At 41.7% G+C, this 23070-nt stretch overlaps 2 protein-coding genes across 5 annotated transcripts in view; one reads left to right on the top strand and one right to left on the bottom strand.

Annotated features, from left to right (window-relative positions):
* Positions 1-898: 898 nt before the first annotated feature.
* Positions 899-19605, bottom strand: tbc1d22b (TBC1 domain family, member 22B). 4 transcript variants are annotated; one of them, XM_039800664.1, is made up of 14 exons: positions 19342-19605; positions 14788-14844; positions 14222-14402; positions 13964-14135; positions 10687-10854; positions 9863-9933; positions 9448-9576; positions 8436-8501; positions 7148-7262; positions 5073-5179; positions 4909-4984; positions 4549-4676; positions 4022-4117; positions 899-2081 (listed from the first exon to the last, which is right to left on the bottom strand). In XM_039800664.1, the coding sequence occupies exons 1-14, from the start codon at positions 19395-19397 to the stop codon at positions 1953-1955; spliced, it is 1551 nt and encodes a 516-aa protein (XP_039656598.1). In that variant the 5' UTR covers positions 19398-19605; the 3' UTR covers positions 899-1952. The 4 variants fall into 4 exon arrangements, with proteins under 4 accessions (XP_039656598.1, XP_039656600.1, XP_039656599.1 ...); XM_039800666.1 differs by having other exon boundaries at positions 13964-14132; XM_039800665.1 differs by having other exon boundaries at positions 5073-5176; positions 19342-19604.
* Positions 19606-19700: 95 nt separating this feature from the next.
* myt1b (myelin transcription factor 1b) overlaps positions 19701-23070 on the top strand; it is a 128516-nt gene continuing 125146 nt past the window's right edge. Inside the window, 3 exon segments of the mRNA XM_039800460.1 lie at positions 19701-19771; positions 22327-22441; positions 22690-22762. The gene's annotated coding sequence lies outside the window, so the exon portion shown is untranslated.

Here is a 23070-nt window from a genome sequence, read left to right as displayed (position 1 = left end):
AAGTAGGATGGTGTGAATAAATGTCCTTCATTACAAGGCATTTCCTCCATTTAAAAAAAAAAATCTTCAACCCCATAATTACTAAAATGACCTGGAACTGAGGAACTCGAACATTAACTACTTGTATGCATATGCAGTTTTTCTTTTTTTTACAGTAACCACAGGTAAATCGAATTAGACACTTCATAGATTATTATATACGATCATTTACTCTCATCGTTATGCATTAAGAAACGTGTTTAAAACGTTTAAAATCAACAGTCTCAGGCCAAAACAGACAAGTTGTTGCAGATCTCATTTTGTGGCAGTCTTACTATGGGCCGCTTAGCCTGGAAATCCAGACCAAAACCTGAAAGATTAAGGGTCTGGCACTGAGTAATGAAAATGGCCCGACTCGAGGGGTGGCAGCAAGCATGAATTTGAATATTTCACTACGCGCAATTGGATAACACTACGACCAATCACAACAATACACGGGGTGACGTATCCAGAGCCCCATACGCTTAAGCTTCCAGCGGAGCTAACTGCTAGATTAAACTCTTGCCGTATCCGGTCGGCAAAACAGCAAAAACGTCCTTCTTGCAAAGGAACGATTCGAGCGCCGTCTTCTGTTCCTCTATTAGATAAAAAGCCAGGTCTAACTCGTTCATTGTTCATCCGTAGCCATCTTGCAATGTTTACTAATGACTCTGACGTCGCAGCGCTGTCGTCATCTGTTTAGCTCGCCTCTGGCCCGCCTATATCAGATACACCGATGTGATTGGTGCAGCTCGGCTACAAGGGCATAGTTAATGAGCATCATTACTGAATGCCAGAGTGACTTGCTGAGCAAATTCAAATTGTGCTCTCGCAAGAACTCTGGATTTCCAGGGTAACGTGCCACTATCTCTAACTAAAAATGTTTTTTAACTTTCAAAAATATAATAAAATGTAGATTTAGCTAAGTGAGTTCCAAAATAAAATAAAGCCTATTTCAGCTGACATATGATCAAGGAATTTCAAAGCTACATTAACCATTGTTCCTGGTCTGTTCGGCAGCAGTACAGTTCAAATTTGACCACTGTTGATATACATCATACCCAAGAGCCTCATAGTGATTCAAAATGCTGATTTCTAATGACCGAGGCTAACTGATACCAAATCAGTTTCTCCACTTTTAACCCAAAACACAACCTGAAATAAAACACTGTACCTAATATTTGCTACTCTTAGGTCTAATACCCAAATACAATCCAAAATACCTGTACTGGCAACCAATTAAACTAACTCATTGAAGTGCGAAATAAGTACCTATAAGGTGATTGTACAGTGCAAATTTGGTAGCCCTGAACCAGAACATAATTCTACTCATTGGGGGGGGGGCGCATATTATTTATAACAGCTTGACAGTGTTAGACTAAATAAGTTTAAAAAGAGAAAATAAAGTACTGTAGTTGCCTGGTTTACATTTAAGATTGTTCCCATGTTAAACAACTACCAAAACATATCTTCAAAAAAATAGAATCTGTAGATGCCATCTTTTCACTAAAAGGATGATCACAAATATCATCCCTTTTATGTTACAGCGTGCTCTTCTGAGTGTACATTTCAGTTGAGAGACAATTAATGTTGCATGACCAAAAACTGTATAAGTAAACCAAGGTGGCACAGCTATAGCTATTCATACCGTAACAGTCCATTGATACAGTGCAGTACGTCGACTGCTAATAGTCTCCAGTTCACTGAGCTCTATGGGTGCACCATAAACCCAAATCCAATGTGACATTCGCTGGACTTCATTTTCACAGGAGAAGTTTTCGTCTGTCTCTTCCAGGTTACCTCAAAGACAAACACTTGACGTCTGGAGTATCTCAGACACTGCGGGTCCTTCCAGTCACAGTCTGGCTGGATTTCAGAGTGGAGTGTGTGCTGTGCTGTGCTGTGATGTGCTGTGCGGCGAGGGAGCCTCGGACCTATCTCTTGTAGTGGCTGGGTGCGTCTGCGAACATGTACTTCAGTCTATACGCTTCGGCCAGGAGGAGACCCACTTCCTCGTTACCCCAATGGATTGTAGGAAGGTTCTGCAGTAGCATAAGAAGGCCCTGAAGAGCAACAGTTTTAATTTACTTCTAGACACTGACACTCTTTCGGAAGGCAGAGGTTAATAACAGAGTACATATAGCATCTCACAAATATATACAGTGTGTGGGTTAGTAGGTAAAACCTACCGTTCCACGTGGAATCACGTGTGCACTCATACACATACATGACACCTACTACTAACTTATACAACAACCTGCATGGAAGCAAATAAAAGGCTGTAATCACTACTGTATACTGCAATTTAAATATCTCAGAAGTTATGAAATAATTGACTTTGATAACCATCTATCTACATTTAAGGCTGCACCTAATGATAATTTGCATCATCAGTTAATTGGTCAATCATTGTCTCAATTAATCATGCATGTCAGAAAACTGACAACAATGGCCATCAAAATGTCCTAAAGCATAAGGGGATGTCTTCAAATCGTCTTCTTTTGTCCAACCAACAGTCTAAAACTCAAGAATAATCATTACTATCACACAAGACAATGCTAACATGCGGATGATTAGCAGGTTAAATGTTTACAATAGTCACCATCTTAGATTAGTATGTTGGCATGCTAACATCATTAGCACTAAGTATAGCTGAGGCTGATGGGAATGTCGTAACTTGTGCAAGTATTTGCTCATTAAAGGAATATGCCAAAGTTTGTTGAAATAGGGTAATTCACGGTCTCCTCTATATTTATATCTATAGACCGATTTTATCGTCCGGCCGATATATCGAGCTGATATTTGCGTTTTTACGTGTATCGGCATCGGCCGATACGTGGCTGCTGCGTTCGCCGATAGTTTTTTCCCGGCATTATTTACAGACAGGTGTCCACAGGCAGCTCTGTGTTGCTGGAGACACTGCAGTGGCAGGCTTGCAGTACCATGGCAGTCTTAAATTACAAATCAAGCACTTTATTTCAATGGCTACTTTTCAGGTTTGTTGTTTTCTTAAATTATTTAAATGTGTTGACAAAGGACATTTTGCGATGACCTGATTATATCTGTCTTATGTCAGCAAGCAATGCATCATCAAGGCTGTGCTGTAGATGTTGATGAAGCACAGTTAACAATATGCAGTGCACCCATCCATATGATGCACATTGCACACATAATTTGGGTGATATGAATGTAAGATGATTGCAGAAGTGACACTGATCTGTGTTTATGTTTATTATTTCTAAAGAAATGGCAAAGCAGTTTCCGAAAACAAATCCAATGTGGCAGGGTTTACATTTTTATAATGTAAATTGAGGAAGCAAAAGCAGTATCGGCTCAAGAAAACCGGCAGCCCGTAAAAAAAATAAAAAATAAAAATCGGTACTAAAAAAATCCATATCGGTTGATCCCTAATTTATATAGGTGGGCAAACACATTTTTGTCTCAGTGCATGCATTGTCTTAGTCCAGCGGCACCGCCTAGCGTAGTGAAAGAAATTCTTTGTTGCCAGTTAGCATGTCGTGAGTAAAAGTGAGCCAACAACAAAAAAAACAACAACCTAATTACTTCTTGTGGCCTGCATATTCACAACGAGTAAAAATAGCAATGCAGATTAAGACTAGACGATTTCCTAGGCAGATATTGATTTGGGACTATATTGGGTGGAAGCACAGCTGAAGCACTGCTATATAAATATGCCCCCATGTGCCCACCTATATAAATATAGAGGGGACGGTGAATAACCCTATTTCAACGGTGGCGTATTCCTTTAAAGTTAAGTGTTGGACGAATAACATTTTGGACCTGATGATAAAAGTTAAGGGATCACCAAAGTTATTGCAATTTAAGGGGACTGACATTGTCATGACATATGCAGTTGCTTTTAATATTAAAATGATCACACTTGTCTTGTTACCATATGTTTGCAGTGGCACTTTAATCCATATTCAGAGGTTGTTTCTTAGTTAAATGTGGACGACTACAAAGGCGACAGATAGATTGGTACCTGAAAGTCAACCATGGAGAGGATTTCTTTGCGCCACTCGATGAGGAAAGCAGAACAGACGTACAGGTGGAAGTGGGAGAAGCCCTCCGCTTCAGCCTGTAGAAATTAAGCAAGGACAATCGACACTTGGGCCCAGTCAACCGATCAAATACTTTTTAAATGGACCATACTTGCAGCGGTGTGAATTCTAAAGGCTATAAGGCTACAGTTTCTGCTGCTGATGTACTAGGTTACTTTCTATTGTGAGGCTTTGGCTGCATGTAGTATGCTCTCTCTCTCTCTCCCTCCCTCCCGTTCCTGTCAATCTAAAGCTGTACTATCAAATAAAAAGGCCACAAAATAATCTTAAAAAACACATAAATTTGGTTCTATTTGTAACCCTTAACCTATTATAAAACTACTTAGTATTGACATCATATTGTAACAGCAAAATAATTCAGTCAAATGAATAATGAAACTTGTCTATTTGAAGCTGTGATAAAGCTAAAAGGTCAATAATCTAAAGCAGTTAACGCAACATGCTCTACCTGGTAGGTGTCCCAGAGACGAATAGTGCAACGAAGCGGCAGCTCCCTCATCAGCAGATTGTTCATCCATCGGAAAGCAAACTGCAGATACTCCACCTCATACCTCTTAAAATGATTGTGAATGTCCTCTGAAGACAGACGCACACACACAAAGAAACACGCACAAACACAGATGTTCAAATTGTGGGTTTCCTGCTAATATTTCAGAATCAGATGTGCAGCCTTCTATCACTTTCTACATGTGTGAGCTCAAACAAGCCCAAAAGCGGAATGAGCAGAGCACGTGTCAGTGCAAAGTACATGCAACCTCTAGCCTAATGGGACACACAAAACTCCTTAAACCGACAGGAGTCCACTCACCGTCTATCCTGCTGACCAGCTCCTCTAAAGCTTTCACTTTATTCTGGATTCCAGGCTGAGCAAAGGTGTAGTTGTCCTGAAATTATAAAGTTTTCAGTAAATTGGCACATTTACACCTTTAAAAAAAAAAAAGTGTTTATGGAGATGTATGTGTGTGAGCAGACCTGTATTCCATCCAGCAGCTTGCTCATGCACCAGAAGCTGTCAGCTTCGATGTTTCTCCGGGTGTCCAGGGGCAGCGCTGCCACCTCAAAGTTCTCCACATCTTCTGCTGGAACAAATAACACTGAATGGAACAGAAATGGGATGACTCACACAGATAACTCTTACTAATGGCTCCTGGGCTGCTTCCCAAGTAGCTTATTTGATATCTCCTCGCTTGAACCAGAAGTTGTTCGGGCTCTCCTTCGTGAAGGCCATCTTAAAGGAACACGCCGACTTATTGGGACTTTAGCTTATTCACCGTATCCCCCAGAGTTAGATCAGTCCATACATACTCTGTCTGACACACCCACCGCTAGCCTAGCACAGCACAGATCCTGGAGGTAACCGGCTCCATCTAGCCTACTGCTCCCAATAAGTGACAAAATAACGCCAACGTTTTCCTATTTACATGTTGTGATTTGTATGGTCACAGCGGGAACAAATAACAAGGTCACATGAGACACAGCCATCTTCTAACTGTATACATACTGGGAACTATATTCTCAGAAGGTGAAGCACTGCTACTTGGGCGGTGTGATTAGCGCAACACCTGAAAAGCACCGTTGTTACTCTCTGCTCCTCACCACGGGGCTTCTCAGGTGCTGCGAGAAAATCACTCCGCCCAAGTAGCAGAAGTACCAGTGCTTCGCCTTCTGAGAATATAGTTCCCAATATGTCTACGGTTAGAAGATGGCTGATTATTTGTACACGCTGTGACTATACAAATCACAACATGTAAATAGGAAAATTTTGGCATTATTTTGTCACTTATTGGGAGCAGTAGGCTAGATGGAGCCGGTTACCTCCAGCATCTGTGCTAAGCTAGGCTAGCGGTGGGGGCGTCAGACAGAGTTACGACATGCACGGAGATGAGAAGAGTATGTATGGACTGATCTAACTCTGGGGGATACGGTGAATAAGCTAAAGTCCCAATAAGTCGGCGTGTTCCTTTAAAGCTCTTATTCCAGCCGTGCAGCTTCAAAGCCGTCGCTAACTCCGCCCATACAGCTGTCGAATTCACGTGAGGCTTCAGAGGAAAGGACGTGTCATCCTTCTGAAAACACATTTCCTCGTTTTCCTCTCTCCTCGAGTCTCTCCCATGCTTCCTCGTTGGGAGGGACTGAGAAGCGAAGGAAGGGAAGCAGGTGGAGGAACCGTGGATGCAATTTAAGGACCTGGGACGTACCCTTAGACTCCTGAATGCTGCCCTCTACTGAGGTTGACTGAAAAAAATGTTAATGACCTTGGACGTGGTAACAACTAGGGCTGCCCCTAAAAGTCGATAAGCCGAATCATCAGTGGAGAAAGACCAAGAGTCGACTCGCATTTTGTCAGTTGAAGCGCTACGCTTTGTGTACAATGAACACTAAAAAAACAGAGCCATGCAGGAGCAACAGCATGACGGGCTGTAAAGTTTACAAACCAGTCAGACACGTGGAGTTTAGTGTGGGACGGCTGCTCCGCAGGGGAGCTGAACTGACACTAACTGGGCAGGGGAGTGGATCTTGTATTTGTAAGTAAGGTGTATTGAAGAAAATAAGGTCCTGATTTGGGGGACAGGTCTAATTACAACATTGTAGAGCTGGGCGATATGGAGAAAATCGGATATCCCGATATTCTTGACCCAATACCCCGTTGGTGATATTGCAGGAAATATTTTCACAAGACATTTTTACATAAATAATCATCAATAATGTGGATATAATGTCTAAGTGGGTAAAAACAAATAATAGAGCAGCTAGAACAGTCTGTTATGTTCAAAAACTGACATCACTTTACTGTAATGCAGCCTTTAAAACCAGGACAAGACAACAGTTACGCTATATTACGATATTACCATATCCAAAATCTAAGATGATATTTAGTCTCACATCATGATATCGATATAATATCGATATATTGCCAAGTCCTACAACATTGTAAAATATAGGTACGCAAAACAGACAAAAAAGTGTGTAAACCAGAAACAAAGGAATGAGTCATTCTGGTCCAGTGGGAATATAACAGGGCTCTATGCAGGACACCAATAACTTACTGACAAACTCAGAGAGGAAGACGACAAAGAAGGGTGTGACCAGATCATTGATTCCCTGGACGTAACCGCTGGCTGGGTGACGGATGGCCCAGATGAAGAGAATACGCTCAAACACCTGAGGGAAGAAAGAAGACAACTAAATGTGCAGTGTGATGTAACATGTGTGGTAAAGTGTGTGTTAGGGGCTGGGCATAGTGGGCAATATGGTGGAAACCAATGTCTCGTCATTTACATTTACTGTGTACGCTAATCAATAAAACTGATATTCCATGCAATAACTTGGGTTCTGCTGTTACATCAAACAAAACATGACAAGACAAAACATCATTATGGGGCGGCTGGTAAGCTCGCCTGGTGGAGCAGGCGCACATATATAGAGGTACTCCTTGACGCAGCGGCCGCGGGTTTGACTCCGACCTGCGGCCCTTTGCTGCATCTCATTCCCCCCTCTCTCTCCCCTTTCATGTCTAAGGTGTCCTATACAAATAAAGGCCTAAAATGACCTTTAAAAAAAAACAACTTCATTCTGAATTCTGCATATGTAAAGTCATAATATGACAATATCGCTACAATGAATTCACTGGAAAGTTGATAATGCTGAACATGAATAAAGAATTATTGTCCTGCTCAGATTTGGCTGCGATTCACAATCACAGGTAAATCTATACACAATTCTTTATTGTTTTGAAAACCCACACGATTTCACCACATTTGAGGAACAAGCCATGCTGAGTGAACTTCCTTTTTACAGCAAAGATCCTCCTTTACATAGTAATCTGATGCAGGTTCAGTTCCTCAGTGGCTGGCAAATACTCTGCCACAGTTACAACACAATATCATTCACAGGGTCATGAGTTATCTACGGTAGTGGAGATGCCAGTAAGGGTATCTAAAGGGTCTCCACTCTCATTTGTCTCTACTTGACATGAGGTAAAGCGAGGTCACGAGTTTTAAATGAGTCCTGAGGCCTGTGTCACGCTTCATTTTTTCTTTATAAGATTATTTTTGGGGCATTTTCAGCCTTTATTTTGATAGGACAGCTGAAGACAAAAAAAAAAAAAAAAAAAAAAAAACCGGCCCGCGGCAACACGAAAAGCCCGCTGATTAGGAGTAAACCTCTATACTGTATATGAGCGCCCGCTCTACCAACTGAGCTATCCGGGCGCCCTCACGCTTCATTTTCAACTTCCAGTCTGGTTCTCTTTAGGTTACCGGGCTTTATTCAGCCTAACATCTGTGAAACTAGCTAACAGACATCAGCAAGCTAGTCATACAGTTCAGATCTTACCTCTTGTACTACGGGCTGCTGGAACAAGGGAATCAGAGGGTTGGTTCTTGGAATATCGATGTGGATCTGACAGGAAGAGACATGATGGAGATGTTACTCAGGATCATCATAGCAGATTCCATGTTTGTGTGTACTGACTAGTTTGACTGATGAGTAGTAAGAATGTTGGGTCTCTGTAATTTATAGCGTGGTCTTGCCCAGCTCTATCTGTAAAGTGTCCTGAGAGAACTTCTGTTATGATTTGACATACATAAAATTGAATGGTTGAACAGTCGAATGGCTTTTCTCCTTTTTGTTACCTTTAGCTGTAGTATTTTCATTTCAAAATGTATTCAACAGGAAAGGATTAAAAAAGTAACATTTAGTTACAGTTTAAAAACGGGCCTGACTCAGTTTAAAAACTGGTTTCCAGCAGGTTCCTGTTGTGCAGTTACGGCACATGAAGACAGAAACACATGTACAGGACATTGGCGTGGCTAGACAGATACAGACAACTAAAAACAACAATACAGACAAACAAGACTTTACATGAACAATCAATGAGTGCAAGTGTAACTGTTGAGAAGGAACAGTCTGTACGCCTTTTTGAAATCTTTGATGGATGGTAGTGTTGTGATGTGATGGGGAATGCCATTCCAAATGTTTGTGTATGTATGAAAAAAGGATTTCAGACCATTGGTCTTTTTGTATTGTGGGGGCTGGAATGAATGCCTGTGAGACTGACCTAGTGAGGCGTACTGGTCTCATATTGTGTGTTGGAAGAAGTGGAGCAAGTGTTGGTGAAGTGCTATTTTTGAATCTGAAAATAAAATGTAATAGTGTGGCTGTTTATGTAGTTCTGGTAAGTCAGAGGCGTGGGAGTGCAATGCAATAGTGAGACCACTTTTGAAGATTACTGTGGCTCTTGAGAGCTTGATTGTATAGTCATGCTCTTGGTTCAGTAATGTCCTTAGTGGTAAGAGACCAGATTGGAAGGCAGCAGGACATTGTTGACAACACAACTGCATATTACCTGTCTGTATGTGTCTTTATAGTGCTCGTCTGTCCTGGAGTGGTAATACTGTTCTATGAAGCCAAAGTATTCGTCCCGCTTCCTTTTTAGCACCAGCTCTCTGCGCTCCTTGTTGGCCGGGAGGTAGCCCTGTCAGAGAGCAAGGACAGGAGAGAAAAATACAGAAGAGAAAGTGCCAGTTTCAGAAGAACAGAACTGGCCCGCCATTTGAGATAAGAGAAAAGAAAGTAGATAAGGTTGCCTGGAAGCATAAGGCGTTTGACATTTTTCTAAAAAGGAATGCAACTGGCTTCACAAAAACATATTTTTTTTACTTGGACTCTCTAACAGGTCTTTTGAGACAGAATGTTGTGCAACAAGCCAAGATACAGGTCAGAACACGTGATACTGCAAAACTGACAGTCATGAGACTTACAGAGAGAAGTCTCCATGTGATTGGCCGGACTTCTCTTGGTATACCCGACCAGCTGTGCTTCCGGAGTTCCTCTGCAACAGCACAGAGCGAGATATCAAGCCATATAATCAACAGTCTATAGAAAACCACAGTAGAGATCAACAAACAGAGACAGGCAGCTAATGCAGTAGCTGTGTAAGCTGCATTCAGACCAAAAAAAGCAACCAGGCGATTTTCCGCAGGTTTGTGCGGTGGTGGGAGAGTCACTTAAATGGCTTATTTGTCTGACGTACTGTTGTGCTCTTTACCCCCCCCCCTCAATGTTTTATGTGAATGTTGTACTTTGAGAGCAAAGATTAACCGGAGTCAAATTCCTTGTTTGTTTGCGCAAACCTGGCCAATAAAGCTGATTCTGATGTTGCACAGTGGACACAACTACTGTTTTCCATAAGATCATTTATAGATCTTGACGTGCCCGACCGCACTTGAAGGCAGCTTCATTTCATGGAGACAGAAAAAAAAGAAAAAGAGACAAGCGAGACTGATCGACTGTTTTGTTGTTTCGGCAAACATTCGGCTGTTGCACAAACTCCTGGGCAGTTCAGCGCTTGCGTTTCACGTTTGAAAACTTTCTTGTGGCAGCGATCGAGGCAGTGATGTTTCCCGTTTCCGGTTCGGGATTCTTACACCGCCTCAAAACACACTGACAAGTCTGATCTCCGGTTACATGATTAGCTAGCGCAGCATGACACGGGGTTGCGTTTCTCCAAAAATTGAGCTGCGTGAATCCTAGAACCAAGAATCAGTCCGTCTCTACACGATGAAAGTGTGTGTTGCTCTCCTACCTAGGTCAGTGTTGGGACTAGCCAGCAGCTGCTTGAATTTATCCAGTCGGCTCTTCTCCCGCACCGTCATGGGCGGTGCCCCAGACGCGTTCTGGTCTGACATGCGTGCCACCAGTGGGATGATGGGACGAACTGGGAGAGACTGCTGCTTCTGCAGTGTGGAGCGAACTGTAGAGGGCCACACAAGAAAAATTTGAAAATATAATAAAAGTCATAAAAACTTTGAGTAGACTTCAAACTGTTTTATGGAATCAATAAGGAGCCCACAACAGTAAAACCCCTGCAAATGAGACATAATGTACACCCCAAAAAGGTGTGTATTGTATTATCTTTTTCATTCCTCCTCTCAATCTAGACATTTGGGCTGCGTCTCCTTTCTCTGTCTTACCCCTTCCCCTTACTGAAGGGTTACTGGACGACAGGCATCAGACGGTGGTCTGGAATTTCAGAATAGCTGCAGTTTTTTGTTTGTTTGTGGTCTTGAGTGTCTTTTTTAGTTTTATACATTTGAGTGCCTTTTTTATGTGTGTGACATGTAAGTTATGGTTCTAATAGTTGATAATTGTTCTGTAATATAATATATTTTTATATAATGTTTTTGCCTGTTATGCCTGTATGCCCGGTGATAACTGAAACAGATATACAACACACCATGCAGTGTGTATAGAAATATTTATTGCAAACAGACCTAAGTATGTATGATGATGTAACCAAGTGGCGTCTCATTTCATAGGGGTATGTTTTCACCCCTACCCCTTACCCCTTGTTTCGAGGGACAAGGGCTAGGGGTAAGACGAAGGGGTAAGATGAGAAATGAGATTCAGCCTTAATTTCCCATTTTATTGCCACCTTTATTACCATTCGGAGGTGGTTTGGGCCACATGGGACCACATTCTTTTAACAGTGTGTAAGGGTATGTGTCCTGGGCCACATCAAGGACCGCCTTCTCAACTGTGAGCGGAACTATGTTTGATTTGGATGTTTTTATTAGACTGTCGGTGATGCGTCGCTGTATTTGTTCCGGTGCTGCCTGCTCTTATAACCCAGGCTCTCTGGAGCTCCGTGCCCCGCGGTTGCCTATTTTTGTTGTTAAGAGCATTTAGAGAAAATATTTTCAGGACAGAAAAATGTTGTGCCAGGCCCATTCCAAAGGCCTGATATAATCTGCCTAGCCCAATCTGCAGTGTTAGGTCTCCCCTAGTCTGGATCAACTGAAGTACATCACGCACCAGACGTCCCTCACCTTCCGCTCTCTGTGTGTTGCTGTTCTCAATCTCAAACTTCGAGCTAGGTAGCTACATACTGAAAATGGCCAAGTTTTGAAGAAAATCCAGATTGTGCAACAAGGCAGGCCTGCTTGGTTCTTTCGGGGAATTATTGTAAGGATTTACAAAGAATATGTTTATGGCAGTTACTCTCTAACTGGGACGTTTTGGGACAGATTGGTGGGATTGCTGTGGACAAAGTACAACCAAGAGAAATTGATGTTTAACATGTATCCAGCTTATTTAAATAGCTCATGTTACTGTATTGTGTGAACAGTTAACTTAATTTAATATTGTAGTACGTGGCGTTCCTTCCTGAGACTATTTTGCAGAGCCACCGTCGCTGCGTCCGGAGCCTAGCTCCGCCCAAGACGATTGTGATTGGTTTGGGGGGAATCAATATTTTTCGTGGCAATACTGTATCGATACACAGACGCCAAGTATCGTCAGGGTGGAAATTAGCACCCGCCAACAGTGACTTTGCCTTGTTTACCAGTCACAGTGGCAGGTGGATTGTAAAACATTCCTTGTAAAGGATTGGACAGTTTTTGTCAAAGAATGCTGTTATTAAGTAACAATGCACAATGCTTATAGGAGTCGCGTTACGTTACTGCTAATGAATCCCCAAAATGTCCAGATTTTGCTGCTTCATAATAAAAACATTCAAATACCAACATAACGGAGGGCCTTTATTGTGAAGAACTTACAGGAAATGAAACCGTTCACAGCCGGGGCTTTGACCACGCATAGTCGAGTAGCTAGTTTTCAGCGCTAGTCCGTGAGTCCGTGACACATGTAGCTAGCTAGCTAGCTGAGGTACAGACAAAAGGAAAATTATCTGTTAAAAAATGTGGCGACATATCCCCGGTGCTAAGAGGCCCGCCGCGGAGTCAGCAGTAGCTATGGATGTACAAACAGTTGAGAGCCAAGTAAAGAAAAAGAGGAGGTACTTCTCGAACAAGTGGCGCATTGACAAACATACAGCGAAAGACCGTGCAAAACATTTCAGACCGTCCTGCCAACCTGTAGACATTTTAACGTCAATGTAACGATGTTTAAGGAGCTGCTGCCGTTTTAATCCTGTCGGCTCTCTGCTGCTCAGTTCTACCCCGCGACTGACGACACACACACACACACACACACACACACACACACACACACACACACACACACACACACACACACACACACACACACACACACACACACACACACACACACAAAAACGGAGATGAGACGTACAGGATGATCTAAATTGAGGACAGCTACACTTGTTATTGTAAGATCAATGATAAGTTTAAGTCCAATAAGTCCTTTATCAAACCGTATGAATGTGTGTCTCAGGCCAGGATAGGAAATTAACTAAAAATGTAAAGATCAACAAGCTACTGACACATAATAAATACATTTATATTAATAAAATATGTATTAATAATAAGTAATTTTTTAAAGCAATTAAAAGTATGCTAGTGCACTTTCTTTTATAAATTTGAATTCTGGAAAAAGTGGCTGGTAAAAAATTTAAGTGGCTGGTAAAATTGGGCATCCACCAGCCACTTTGGCTAGTGGGCAAAAAAGTTAATTTCCCACCCTGTTTATGATATATGTGTTGGTCAGTCTGTCTGCTTGACAATCCCATTTTGCGTGAGATGAAAAAACAGAGAAATGTATCTTTTTAGATAAAACAGATGACAGAATTTTCCTTTGGGGACATCATTTGAAATTGGGAAGAAGTTGGAAAAAAGGTAATACATTGAAATATATCGCAGAATATTGCAATATGTTTAAAATCGCAATAATATCGTATCGTGACATAAGTATCATGATGATATCGTATCGTGAGGCCTCTGGTGATTCCCACCCCTACTCCACAGTGTGTGGAGATAGGGCTGGCAATGCGAGACTAGGCCCGCCCAACAAAGTCTGTAAGTAGCTTCACTATGAATCACCTGATAAGCTGCTCAGTAGCTTTTAATGCCAAATGAACTTCTGCAGCATTTTACCCCACATACCTGAGGACGTGTTGAGATAGGCATCACTACTAGACTTGACAACCTGGCCATTGACATGCTTGCACTCTGCGTCCTCTTCCTGCCCATCCTGGAGGTTTTCAGCTTCTGTCCTGGGAGGTGCCAGTCTGTGTGACACCCCAGTTTCTGTGTCAACAGCCTCATTCTCCTGCTGCTGAGTGCAAACACAATCAGAATATCTTCTCTCATTTCACACCAATGCCCAGTCGCTCAGGGATAACAATGATGTCTTGTAGTTACCTGGTTCTGTGTGGACGTAGAGTGGAGGCCTGATGAAGTTTGGGCGGGGGTCCTGAGAAAATCCTCGTCCTCCTCTTCGTCGATGTCCCAAGCATCATTGGTGCTGCGGGCGAACTCGTGGAAGCTAGAGGCCTTTTTAGACTTAAGATTGTTGAACTGAGGATTTGTGTCTTTGAGATACCTGCGGATGGACAGATCGAGAGATCGAACAGACAGAAAAAGAGAAAAAAAAGACGGAAAAGTAAAGAAATTAATGGTCTCACTCATGTACGATTGAGGTACGTAATATACACAGAAATGTAGGATATGTTATCGCCAAAAGGAACAAACCAAATCCAATAAAAAAGGGCAACAGCACACTGAAAGTCAGTCAAATACGTTGGACAACGTAAATGATAACTTTGGGTCACACTGGTACAGTACTGGTGCATGCAATCCATACATGTTTGAGTACTTGAAGCATGGAACAATGTGCTGCAAAACAAGGTTGAAAATGGCAGACACAAATAACACGCATCCACGTGGGTAACATGACGCCATGCAGTCCAGTTGTGTTTAGCACTTACGTGCGTCGCAATCGTGGGTCGAGAGGTGGATGCTGTGCTCCATAAACCGGTTGTACACTGTAGAAGGTGACATGTGAAATGTGCCGTCACCTCTGTGCAGAAAAACACACGTAACTTCCCAGGCTTTGACCTAGCTAATGCTAGTAGTCGGCAAATCTACTCAACTAAGATACAGAGGAAAGTCAGCAGACACGCGTGCTTGTCCTCGTATGTGTAGCTCTTTGTAAACATATTTTCCTTGTTTCCTAGTTGCAGTAAGTTGCTCAATCCCTTTAAGATCAGTTCACTTATTACACAATGAACAATGAGGGATCAGAGAGGAGCACCATAGCTGAAAATGTCACTGTGGCCCATGCACTTGGTTGAATATGACATATGTCATACACACTGTGCCCAGTATTATTAGTCCAGTCATTTTATTGAAAAAAGGTAGAACATATTGCAACAGAAGCAAACTCAACTGATTTTGTATCCTCAATATGTCCCGAGTAAGGAAAAACAAAACCCCCGAAGAATCTCATTAGGGGAAAGTTTCGAAAAAGACCCAAATGTAGCCTATTCATACGCCTATTTATTGTTTTCTCACGTGAATAGGGTACAAATTTTAACCTTTCGATATCAATATGAAAATTACTGAGTTGATTACTTACATCAAGACAAACAAAAAATGAATTACACGTTTTTTGAAATAGTTTGTTAACATGGGCAAACGGTGCATAATCTAATTACGTGTCTGCTAATTTGCATAAATACCACAACAGATCTATACATTGGGTCTAGCCAGGTGAAATATCTTGTTGAATCTTGTTGACATATAACAGTGGAACCCATTTAGGCTACCCATGGGCTTTAATACATAGAGGCAGGAAGAAGTACTTTAAACCAGCCTTTATTAATTATTATTGCAGAGATGGGGTTTGGGGCTGGGTCCGTGGGACTATTTATTTTTACTTTCTCAATACCACAATACCTTAGGCAGCTGTTGGCATGGCCCGCCTGCTTGAAATGAAAGGCTGCATTTTAGGGTAGAGATACTCCGATACTGCCTAAAACGCTGGTATCGGTATCGGGAAGTACTGGAGTTAATGCACCGATCCGATACCACGTAATAAAGCCCTAAAGAAAATCTATGTTAAAGTAGTTTATTTCTGTTCTTTTTCTGTTATAACTGACTGTCAAACTGAATAATAAAAGAAAGTTCTGTGGCATTCACTGTTTGTGTTTGTTCATGTTTCACAAAGATAGAAATCATATCATATCCATACAGGGATAGTAGTATACACAGTTAAAACATAATAAAATATATGACTCACTGGTATCGGATTGGTACTCGGTATCGGCCGATACGCAAGTTCAGGTATCAGAAACGGTATCGGGAAGCAAAAAATGGTATAGGGCCATCTCTACTCTAGGGGTGTGCAAAAAAAAAATATCGATTCATATTTGAATCGCGATTCAAAATCGATTCATAGAATTCCAAAAATGAATTCATATATTTTTTTCATTGTATGTCTACTACAATCACATGGGAAAAGTAACTACATTTAGTTACTGTGAATCGTTTTTTTAATCGAGAATCGTTTTTGAACCGAAAATCGATATTGAATCGAATCGTGAGCCTAAAAGTCAATATCGAATCGAACCGTGACATTTTCTGAATGGTGCAGCCCTACTGCACTCATCATCTGTTCAGATGTTAGTGCAATGCTTGCTAATGCAAGAGTGCTACTGCCTTGACTTCTTGCAGACAAAAGTGGACCACATGAGCAGAGGATAAGGTATACTTTAGCCTGTGTGATGGTGGGTAAAAGACTTGCACTTATGGGTGAAGGCACTCTGGGTGTAGCTACCACGTCTGTGGTTTCCTGGTGGGAAAATGATGATACCTTAAGAATGGACAAGGCGTGGAAATATCAGCTTTTAACAGAAGATCCCTGAGATTGATAGACCGCTTAAAGACCAGTTTTGGGTTTGATATTGCTTGATGAGACGAATCAAGCAATACAATAAGTGTATAGATTTGTAAGAAAATAGATTTGTGTGTTTGCTGCTATTCTACATCCTCAATCTAAGCATGCTTGTTGTCCGTATTTAATGTTTTAATTGTTTGTATCTGTCTAGTCCATTGTCCTGTATAAATGTTTTTGTCCCCATGTGCCGAAATTGTGTTCAATGTTCTATGTGGCTGCAGAACAGGAACCTGCTGGAAACCAGTTTTTAAACTGAGTCAGGCCCGTTTATATTGTAACTTAATTGTTGCTTTTAAATTTTCCTGTACAATAAATTAAATTAAATGCTTTGATCTTACACTCTGATACTCTGGCAGCCCTCCAACTATGTGTGTGTGTGGTTTCTTTTATTCTGTCTGTTTTTGCATTTTCTATTGCTGTCTTGTCTTGTTTCATATTGGCACTGTTATAAGAACAATTTCAAAAAAAGTATTAAAAAAAGAAAGACCCGTTTTGGGGGATCCCTGAAAATGTGCTTTCATTTGGGATGTGTCTCTGTGACGATTTTGCCAAGCTGGAAAAAACCCAGTGGGGTGTATTTTGTGAATCACAGAGCCAGCAAATTCAGCCTCACATTCTGCCTTACATTTATTACATACAGTTCCTCCCTTTCATCTATTGACCCTAACCCTGTCTTATTTAGATTGTGCTGTTTGTAGCTTGTACTGAACAGAATGAGGGGACAGCTTGCACAGCCCCTGTGTTCTTCACCACCCTGTGGTGGGCATTATGTTCACCGGATGTGAGGATTTTACTTCTCAGCTCAGCTTCTTTCCTCTCTGGCAACCCAAAGCATACAAAGTCAAAAATTAATAAACAAAAAACAAAACCTGACACTGTAAAAAAAAAAGTGACATGAAGAAAGAAATCTGAAGATTGTCATTGGAAAAAAAAAACCAGAAAGCTAGAAAAATAAAATGTTTGTTTTTATGACTATATAAATCTAATTGACGGTTCATCCGAAATGCCATCTCTTAGTGGCAGAAACGTCACTTATAAGAGCTTTATTCAAAGCAGCTCAGAGGCCTTTGTGTGCATATCACAAAGCAATAAATAGCTTAATACTAGTTGTGTGTGGACTCTGACAAACTGTGGCTTCTCACGCCTGAGGTTAAACGTTGTCAACCTATTCATGTCATTTGCATGAATAAACGGACAGTAAAAGCCTGGCGGCTGAGAACTGGGCCTGCTGATTATCTGGCAGTGCCAGAGTCTCTTGTTTATCAGCCTACGACTTGTTTTTATCAGTAGTGGCTCAAGGACAGGCACTAAGACTAGCTGCTTGCTTTCCTGTTCAAACATGTGTTTGTGTTTTCAGCCTTCCACCCAGCACAGTTTGAGAGAGATCAGTGTGTGTGTGACAAAGACAACAACGCCCTCTCCTTAGAGATCCTCTCTTCTCAGATTTCCCAAACACACTGCGCTCCACCCTCTCTGCCTGGCTGTGGCATGAAGCCAGGACAGGACAACCACTCAGTCTTCATAGTCATAAAGATACATAGGCCAATACAGATATATGAACACATTAGTAGGTATACGTCAGGCCTTATCAATGAAGTCTGATACGTTTTCATTTTCCATAAGTGTGCAGGGTGAGGAAAATAGAATAAAGGAATACTTAGAGGTTCCCAGTGCCAATTATAACCCATTACCGTGCTGCCTATTAAGCAATCTATATACAGGCTAGGACTAACCTAGTGCTGTGAAATTAAAAACAATGGTCCACATGATTCCACCCACTTCAGCAACATAATACTATTTATTCCATAACACATCATAAAGTCTCTACTTGGTATAAGAGTTCAAACTATGACCTGGCAAATCGGTTTTTGTGGGTGAGCTATTGGTTTGGTTATCTTAGTCATGAATGAAACTGCCACAAAAAAAACAGGATGTATTTCATTTATCTTCTTCCCTTATGACTCTGAAAAAAGCACTAAGAGATTACAAAATAAGAGATCTGAGATTACAGCAGTGGACCTCATCAAGGCAGGCAGTGCAGTCTCCTTCACTGCCTCTACTATCTCTCTCTCAAGTGAGAGAGTGATCTCTCTCACTTGAGATCTCTCAGCACGGACTGAGATAAACATATGGCGGGCGATGCACGGACAGCGCCAGCTTGACAGCTCCACTCTGAACGTTAGAAACCGCAGAGAAGAAAGAGATGGAGGCCTGTCTATCTCAGCTGGAGGCTATTATAAAAGATACACGCTCAAACCACACGGTGGAAAGGGCTGAAAAGTCCTCAAGTGAATGAATTGAAACCTACTATTACAATATGGTCAACTAATGACTATTCCTGAGGTACTTACAGTGACTTCTTATACGTTTGGGTCAGCAGTTTTAAGCTAGTATTCCTACATTTACTTTATTCTAAATTGACTCAAGCTACAATAGGTTATTACATCATATAACCTATATGTTTATGTACCGACTGTTGATGGTATTTTCAACAATATATGACAGCATCCGTCTGAAATGTGCTAAAGGAGTCCTGTGGTCCAGCTTCGTTTAGTAACGTTTAAAGAGAGTGACAATAACCCACCTTCCGGGAACCTTTGCGTTTCTCCTCCAAAAATTGATCCTGTTCTCGGTGGCCATACTCGGATAACACAACCCCCTTCACACCGACACCGAGACCGGCTCCTCGCGCCGACAAACCATATGGAAACCGTTTCCGCGTTTTACTGGCGACAACTCAGCCCCCCTCGGCCACTTCTGGTCTGTCTCTTCATACGTTTAAACGAGCGGTAGATGGTAATATTTAGCTTTCATACGCGATGATGTCTGATACGGAGCACTGGAAGCCGCCATCTTGGAGTACACAGAGCGAAGCGTGCGGTTGGCGGGTGAGTCGAACAGGTGCAGCGTAAGTGTCCAATAGGAGGAGACGGTGGAGTGACGGTTAGGGATGCTCGCCGATAGACACAAAGGACATGAGGAAGACGTTTGAAACTTCGTGCCGGCAGGGACCGGTAGGGACAAGTGTATTGTTGTTCTGAAAGAGACTGCTGTTCAAAGTCAAAGTCGTCGTTGGGACATATTGACACCTGCATGTTGTTATGTTTCGGTTTGAACGGTCAAGTGGTGAAATGGGACGGGTTCAAAGTAAACTCCTGTGTTTACAACCGTCGACCCCAAAACTATGGACCTTTTTCACAGCAGACATTTTTGACTTGTCATAGTAGGAGAAGCACGGCTGAAATTGATAACCTTAACGATGGCTCAGTTCCATCAAGTGTCCCAGTAAGCTATTTCAGTGAGTCAGCATGCACAATACCAGGGCCTCCCCTAAGTGGAATACAGCCATCATTAATGGGTTTGAATACACCTGTGATTTTCCTACTATGACATGTCAACATGTCTGCTGTGAAAAAAGGTCTATTGGTTTCTGAAAATAATTGTTAGCTGGAGACCTACCTTTTTTGTTGTTGTGAGTAGAGCACTTTTCAAGCAGTAAGCCCAAAGTGTTTTCATGAACATGAGCAATAGGCCTAATAATATGGGACAGTTGAGGTAACGTTAGGCATTTCTATGGTTAGGCTTAAATAATGAAGAAAGGCTAGGTCTAACGCCTGCACACTGTTAATGTTGACAACATAATATTATTATCGGGTTACAAACTGTAGAGAACAAAACTCTGACCAGATAGATACAATAGTATATTTGGTAAATATTAACCTTACAGAATCGGACAGGTCTCTTTAACACCTAACCTGTACTCTTGTCTAGCTGACCTCTGACACTTACTGGAGGGGGCAAGTGGAATAAAAAACCAAAACACTTTCCTAAAGAGAAATAAAGTCACAATCATCTATCACGTCAACTGGAGAAATCCAGACGTCCACCAGGCAAAATTAGTTTTTTAAGCCAAAACCACTAAAATATTCTGTCATACCGTTCCTAAGGTATAAGCTGTTTGTTTTTTTATGAGTGGTCAAGGACAGAAAGTGCAGTTTAGTAATCCGTCTCCCTGCCAGTGTGCCAAATTCATTGTGTTCAATGGATTTTTTTTTTTTTACATAAAAAAAAAAATACCGTGAAACCGTGATATGTTGCTGAAGGTTATCATACCGTCAGAATCGTATACCGGCCCATGCCTACTGAGGACCCCCTAGAACAGCGGTTCCCAAACTTTTTAGGCAACGCACTGCACCCCCTTCTACATACTTGCCAGGTTGATGCACCCCCAATCTTTTATTGATCTTTTCTTTTTATGGCCAAATAAGGGGGGGCTTTTGACTTACATGGGCATGCTTTATGTTCAGGTGGCGACGTAGATAAGAGGTTCTTTATACAGCTGTTAGCCAGAACCTCACTGCACACCACACACTGTGGCTTTGGGCAATCTGCCCGCTCTCGTTGCCTCTTTTCCTTACTTGCCTGGATGATGAGCATATGTCCTCTTGATTTGCCTTGGCTCTCCGGTCCCTCCGGCCCAACGCATCTCTCCGTTTCTCTCACCTTTGATTCCTCAGTCTCTCTCTTTCTCGCTCCTCTTTCATGACTTATAACTTTAGATGTCCCACCTGACAGATTTTAACTAGTTGTGCATATTTGTGTAAATAAACAATTTCAGCTAGTAGAGTAGCTAGCAGGCCTACATAGGTAATGTTAAAGCTAGTAATGTTACGCTACACGTACGTTATGTAAAGACAGGCTTACTGGCAGGAACTGAAGTGCATTTTGGGTACATTTATTAAAATGTAAGTTTTTAATTTTAAATTTATAAAGTTAAAGTTTTCAATTTTAGGTTTTTATTTCATGAAAAATCCCACTAAAAAGGTATTGGTGTAGTTATATCACCATAAAATCTTTCCTCTCACGCACCCCCTAGAGGCACCTCAAGCACCCCAAGGGGTGCGCGCACCACACTTTGGGAATCGCTGCCCTAGAGCAGAGATCTTCAACAGGGGGCCCTCAGAGTTAGTGCAGGGGGGTGCTGCCAAATTATGTAAAAAATATATATTTTTAAAAGTTTCTTGTTTCAAAAATTCAAAAAAGGCTGAACATATACATTAATATGAATGCAACATGTTAATAGCAAAGATAAATTGGCCTCTTTGTGAAAACAAATGGTAGCCATACAGTTAAGCTTAAGGAGTGACTGTGCCTCCTGGATGTATGTTTAACATTAAAACATGATGCATAAATAATATCCATTTCTTTTCATTCATTCTGCCCAGTTCATGCCCAATATGCAACTCATATATGCAGTAGGTGGTCCCTACTTAGTCTCTCTTTCAGCTAAGGGGTCCCTGGCCTAAAATATGTTGAAGACCCCTGCCCTAGAGGTCCCGGCCGGACGCCCTGTTGAAGATCTTTGAGTTGAAAGAAAAATAGGGAAATTAAGAAGTCTGAAATAGTAACCCAGTGCAGTACTGCCTGGAGCTCTTTAACAGCTGTTCTACATCTATTAAAAAGATATGCAAACCACAAACCGGCACACAAATCAAAATACTTCCCCTGCGTTTCGGCCCTTGTATCTTATATGTTGCTGAGTAATACTTCTCTTCTTTTTTTTTTCCAGATGCTGCATCTAGAGCCTCTGTCCACACGAGGGCAGACATGGGCAGGCTTTTTCCTCTACAATGTCAAAATGAAACCCGTTGAACCACCTCCTATTTACTGTAAATGTTTGAAAAGTGAGTTCAACAACAGATAGCACACAGAACAGAAGGCGTCAATGTGTAGCCAGTGAAATGAAATCAACTCAATTGTCATTTGTCGATGCACCATTGTTTATTACACTCAACCCAGTGAGAACATTTTTAAAGTCCCTTTGCCCTATTCAAATGCAGGCAAATGGAGGATTTGGAGACATGACAGAGTTTCGTTTTACATCCCAACATGTATTTGAATTGCAGGTGCTCTCCTGTGTCTGTTTGTTTAGGGAAATCACTGTAGTTCCCCAGCTGTCTTCACCTCCTCCAGCGTCCCAACGAACTTCAACTGACAAAATCCAGGTGAGAGTTTATATCTGGGTTACTTGCTGCAGGCCTATTACTGCAGTTTTTGTTTACAGGCTGGGAACAAATGTATGTTGTGGATCTCATGCTGTTATGAGTCGAGAATAGCTCCATTCACACATTTTTCTGGGATTTTCCATTTATAACTTGACTTGCCTTTTTTTTTTTCTGAGAGATTTTGAACTGGGTCTTGTGACTTTTTGCCACAGCGTTGCTTTTGGTGTGGCCAGCTCGTTGTGGCAAACAGTGGTGTGAAAGTAGTAGGCTAAGAGGACATACACTAATAGAGTCACAAGGCAGGACAA

The sequence above is a fragment of the Perca fluviatilis genome, chromosome 5 (assembly GCF_010015445.1).
Source record: "Perca fluviatilis chromosome 5, GENO_Pfluv_1.0, whole genome shotgun sequence".
Lineage (NCBI taxonomy): Eukaryota > Metazoa > Chordata > Actinopteri > Perciformes > Percidae > Perca > Perca fluviatilis.
The sequence above is the reverse complement of the archived record's forward strand: the minus strand, read 5'-3'. Positions and strand labels throughout refer to the sequence as shown.

Bases quoted from the DNA above. Each gene is read 5' to 3' on its own strand.
- tbc1d22b (XM_039800664.1), bottom strand. From the start codon at position 19,397: ATGGCCACCGAGAACAGGATCAATTTTTGGAGGAGAAACGCAAAGGTT. The intron at 14,136-14,221 runs GTAACTACAAGA...GTTTGCACTCAG, and splicing joins CTACGTCCACACAGAACCAG to CAGCAGGAGAATGAGGCTGT. The intron at 8,502-9,447 runs GTAATATGCAGT...TCTTCCTGTCAG, and splicing joins ATAAAGACACATACAGACAG to ATCCACATCGATATTCCAAG.